Consider the following 5365-nt stretch of genomic DNA (forward strand, 5'->3'; position numbering starts at 1 on the left):
TTAACCAAAGAGGATCTTTGACCTTAATTTTAAACCAATCACATCCTCATTGTAACTCTTCCACCCAAATGGAGACATGGGTGTGGAGGTGCATGCCTGTAATCCCAGCTACATGGAAAGCTGAAGCATAAGAATCACTTGAACCTGGGAGGCAGAGGTTACAGTGAGCAGAGATGGCACCACTGCACTCCAGCCTGGGCGATGAAGTAAGACTCAACTCCCCCCACACGAAAAAAAATTAAATTATACCACCCACGTGATTATTGGATAGATGAAGATTTCTACTGTGTTTTCTTAGGGAATGTCATTTCTGTCTTATAAAAATGTTTTAACTCTGAAATATTTTGATAAATTTGAGGTGGCCAAGGATCCCTCAACAAAGATACTTGCAAGTTTTTTTCTTTCTGTCTAATGTCAGGAAGAGATTGAACCCTTCCCCATCTCACACTCAGGACTACGAAGGACACATATTAGTCAAACTCCATGTTTGTGGAGTGAATCAGTGAATGAGTCCTGGACTTTCACCCTATCCCTAAATCTTTCGCTTTCATGGATGAATATCTAATTTGATAGTTAATCTGGAAGAAAGACAAAAATCCAATCATGATTAACTGGGTGGAGCTTAAGAAGTCTAATCCAATGTAGTTCTCTCTCTCTCTCTTTTTTGAATCGAGCCAATTTCCCGGGCTGGATTGCAGTGGTATAATCTCAGCTAACTGCAACCTGTGCCCCCTGGGTTCAAGTGATCCTCCTGCCTCAGCCTCCCTCGTAGCTTGGATTATAAGCACAGACCACTGCACCTGGCTAATTTTTGTAATTTTAGTACAGGTAGTGTTTCACCATGTTGGTCAGGATGGTCTCGAACTCCTGAACTCAGATGATCCAATGCCTCTGCCTCCCAAAGTGCTGGGATTACAGGTGTGAGTCACTGTGCACAGGCAAAGTGGTTCATTTTTAATATGTGTAAGAGGTGTGTATTGGAAACATCTGTGTCTTGCGAATGATGCATAACACTATCACATAGCTTTCAAAGCTTCTTACTGAAATTTTCAATGATGCTGGAAAGAGGATTACACCTGTAATCCCAGCACTTTGGGAGGCCAAGGCAGGTGGAATGTTTGAGTCTAGGAGTTCAAGACCAGCCTGGACAACATAGTGAAACCCACTGTCTTTACAAAAAGTCAAAAAATGAAAGATTAGCTGGGCATGAGATGTGAGCTTCAGAGATCCTCAGTAACATTTGCCAGTGCTATGAGTTTATTGCAGCAGTGGCTAATAATTCATGGAGTAGGAGTGATCTTGCCTGCTCTTTAGAAGTTGGGACACACTCTTCTTGGTACCACAAGGGTAGAACTAGGTTTCTGTGGCCACTTATTGCAGAAAGGAATTGGAGTAAACTGAGGGCTCTTTCACACATGCTAGAGAAATGACTTTGGCCCTGGGAGAAGTGGGGGTTGCTGGGGAATGGCCCGAGAAACTTGCCTTTTCGCTTGACTGTCCTCTAGAGTTTTTCTTGCAGATTTGTCAGAATGAGCCTCCAGTCCCCATCCAGACTCCTGGAGCTGGCAGGGCAGAGCCTGCTGAGGAACCAGTTCTTGACCATCTTCACCCTGGACCAGCTGCCCAGGGAGGTCTTCCCTCTGATGTTCATGGAGGCCTTCAGGATGAGACATTTTGAGGCCCTGAAGCTGATGGTGCAGGCCTGGCCCTTCGTCCGCCTCCCTCTGGGATCCCTGATGAAAACACCTCATCTGGAGACCTTGCAAGCTGTCCTGAGGGGACTGGATACACTGGCGGACCAGAAGGTTCGCCCCAGGTGAGGTGACTCAGGTGGCCTGGGGGGAAGGGTCCAGGCTTCCAGGGAAGGGACAGCTGGCTCAGGAGGAGCGGTGGGGTTGGGGAGTTAGGGTGGCTCAGAGGCTTCTGATGGTGCCCATGAAAGGCCCTGGGCATTGCCCAGCTCTTCTGGGAAAGGACTGCTCACCATACAGGGTCCACCGAGGAAACAGGAGCCTGCTTCCTCTCACTGGAAGGTAAAGGTACTAGAAGTGGGTACCAGGCAGAATCCAAGGGGGAACGAGATGGAGAAGAGACAGAAGGAGGAGCACTGAGGACAGGAGCAGCTGACTGATGTCCTGGATGTGGAGTGAAAGCTCAGGTCAGGGGTGGGTCCTTGCCTACATTCTGAGCTTTTCCCCTATGTTACTCACAGGAGGTGGAAACTTCAAGTGCTGGATTTGCGGGATGTTGATGAGAGTTTCTGGGCCATATGGTCTGGAGTCAAGGTCTTCTCCTGCTCCCCAGAGGCCATAAGTAAGAGGCAGACAGTGGAGGACTGTCCAAGGATGGGAGAGCACCAGCCCTTCAAGGTGTTCATAGACCTCTGCCTAAAGGAAATTACGCTGGATGAATGCCTGAGCTACCTCTGCAGGTGGATCCACTACAGAAGAGGTCTAGTGCACCTGTGTTGTAGTAAGGTGCAGAATTACTCAATGCCCAGTTCAAGTTTCAGAAATTTATTGGAAAGGATATACCCAGAGAGTATCCAGGAGTTGGAAGTCTGGAAAAAGTCCTCTCTGAATAAAACAGGAAAGTTTGCCCCTTACCTGAGCCAGATGAGCAATCTTCGCAAACTCTTGTTAGCCTTCACTTATGGGCGTAAGTTATACGTGAGCGGCCAATGGCATTTCATTCCTGACTTGGAATCTCCATTCCTCTGCCTGTACTACCCCCAGATACTTTATATAAGAAAGATCAGTAATATCAAAGAGCACCTGGAGCACCTGCTCAGGTAAGAAATGATGGTGAGCTTTCTCTGCAGACCATACCACAGACTTTTGTTCTTTTTCACAGTAAACGCTAGTGGGCATCTACTGTGTGCCAGCCACTGGTGATGTCACAGGGAATGGGATGCTAGAATGTCAACTCATTATGCTGTTCAGTGCTCTATATCCTGAAGTGGGTATCACAAGACCACTCAAATAAGGGCAGAGGGATGGCTTGGGGTAGATGCTACAGAGAGAGATGTGTAGGGAGCCAGTTAGTTGGGGGTTCAGATCTAGTGAGGGTGCATTTGTGAATTCCTTGTGAGGAAGAGTGTATAAAGTTAGTATGATGAAAACATATTCTTCATCCAGAGGAGGGTATGAAAGAAGGGAAAGTAGCCAGGCGCGGTATCTCATGCCTGTAATCCCAGCACTTCAGGAGGCCGAGGCAGGCAGATCACGAGGTCAGGAGTTCGAGACCAGCCTGGCCAACACAGTGAATCCCCGTCTCTACTAAAAATACAAAAAAGATGTCACCGGGCATGGTGACAGGCACCTGTAATCCCAGCTGCTTGGGAGGCTGAGGCAAGGAAAGTGGAGGTTGCAGTGAGCTGAGTTTGTGCCACTACACTCCAGCCCAGGTTACAATGTGAGACTGTCTCAAAAAAAAAAGAAAAAAGAGAAAGTGCATCAAACCTGTGCATTTCACAGCAGCAGCTCTGTCTTCAGCAGCTTAGTAAACACCAATGACCCTGTCTCTAATTCCCTGTCTGTAAAACGTTGCTTTGAACTCCAGGAAAGGTAATTGATATGAGAAGTGCATGCTTCTGGGATGGAGGGTGAGGGAGTAGGCGTGAGAGTGGTACCTATCACACAGGCAAGGGTGAAAGGACTGAGCCTAAAATGGAGCTGCCCCTGAATGATCTGAGTCTTCATCAGGCAGCACCTTGCATGGGAACCATCATCTGATGATGGGAACAAACTTGTGTTTGGGTGAAACAGGCTTCCCCATTGCAGGTTCCTATAACACCAGTGTTGTAGTAAGGTGCAGAATTACTCAATTCCCACTTCAAGTTTACCACTGAGATTATTTCCCACCCCCCTCCTCTAACTGGCACCATTGCCCATAACTAACTTCTTGCTCTCCGCAGGTACCTCAAGAACCCCTTGTGGGCCTTTACATTCTGTAATGCTTACCTAGCTGATGAGGACATGGAGTGTCTGTCTCAGTACCCAAGCCTCAGTCAGCTAAAGGAGCTGCGTCTGACTTATATCCTAATGTGGACCACCAATCTTGAGCCCCTTGGAGTTCTGCTGGAGAAAGTTGCTGCTACTCTCAAGACCCTCGTCTTAGAGGACTGTCGGATCCAGGACCCCCAACTCAGGGTCCTCCTGCCTGCCCTGAGCCGCTGTTCCCAGCTCACCACCTTCTACTTTCGTGGAAATGAGACCTCCACGAATGCTCTGAAAGACCTGCTGCGTCACACAGGTGGGCTGAGCAAGTTAGGCCTGGAGTTGTATCCTGCCCCTCTGGAGAGTCTTGACAACAGGAGTCGTGTCAATTGGGAGATCCTCGCCCCAATTCGGGCTGAGCTGATGCGTACACTCAGGGAAGTCAGGCAGCCCAAGAGGATCTTCTTTGGTCCCACCCCTTGCCCTTCCTGTGGCTCTGGGCCATCTGAGAACGTGGACTTCCATCTTTGCTCTTAGGGAAGGCCTGGTTAGTGGGATGGATAAGCTTTCTTCTGGACACATGGGAACTAAAATATTGTACGTGGGTGCATTTTTTAAATTTTTATTTTATTTTTTATATTTTTCTTTTTATTTTATTTTATTTTATTTTATTTTGTTTTATTTTATTTTTTGAGACAGAGTCTCACTCTGTCCCTCGGGATGAAGTGCAGCAGCACAATCTCAGCTCACTGCAAGCACCACCTCCTGGGTTCAAGTGATTCTTCTGCCTCAGCCTCCCCAGTAGCTGGTGTTATGGGTGTATGCCCCCACACCGGGCTAATTTTTGTAGTTTTAGTAGAGACAGGGCTTCACGATGTTGGCGGAGGCTGACCTCAAACTCCTGACCTCAAGTGATCTGACCACCTTGGCCTTCTACAGTGCTGGGTTTACAGGTGTGAGCAGCAGGGCCCAGTCAGCCGCTTCTTAAAGGAAGCACACAGCTGTGTATTTGAAGCACCTGCTCACTGTGAGTGGAAAAACAAAGGTGACTCAGCCAGGGGCAGGACTGGGTAAAAATGCTGACTTGGCATCGATGAGGCCTTCAGGGACCTGTGTCCTGGACTCAGAAATGGAACTTGAAGTTCTAGACTGATGCAGAAGTTACCCCTGCAAGGATGGTTATTTAAAAATGTCAAAAATAAAAGGAACCTGAATGGAAACTTTCTGGTGTCTTCCATGATTCATCAACCTGTTTTGGACATTTATACATCAGAAGTCTCTAGAAATCTGCCTCCTGGGTTCAAGCAATTCTCCTGCCTCAGCCTCCTGAGTAGCTGGGACTACAGGGACCCGCCACCATGCCTGGCTAATTTTGGTATTTTTTGTAGAAAGGGGGCTTTCACCATGTTGACCAGGCTGGTCTTGAA

The 5365-nt window shown here is 47.8% G+C and overlaps 1 protein-coding gene across 1 annotated transcript; it reads left to right on the top strand.

Moving 5' to 3' along the window:
- The first annotated feature begins 1529 nt into the window (after positions 1 to 1529).
- On the top strand, positions 1530 to 4538 carry PRAMEF10 (PRAME family member 10). The gene is made up of 3 exons (XM_055261646.1): positions 1530 to 1816; positions 2213 to 2791; positions 3917 to 4538. The coding sequence occupies exons 1-3, from the start codon at positions 1530 to 1532 to the stop codon at positions 4473 to 4475; spliced, it is 1425 nt and encodes a 474-aa protein (XP_055117621.1). The 3' UTR covers positions 4476 to 4538.
- Positions 4539 to 5365: the final 827 nt, after the last annotated feature.

The sequence above is a fragment of the Symphalangus syndactylus genome, chromosome 22 (genome assembly GCF_028878055.3).
Source record: "Symphalangus syndactylus isolate Jambi chromosome 22, NHGRI_mSymSyn1-v2.1_pri, whole genome shotgun sequence".
In the NCBI taxonomy this organism is placed as follows: domain Eukaryota; kingdom Metazoa; phylum Chordata; class Mammalia; order Primates; family Hylobatidae; genus Symphalangus; species Symphalangus syndactylus.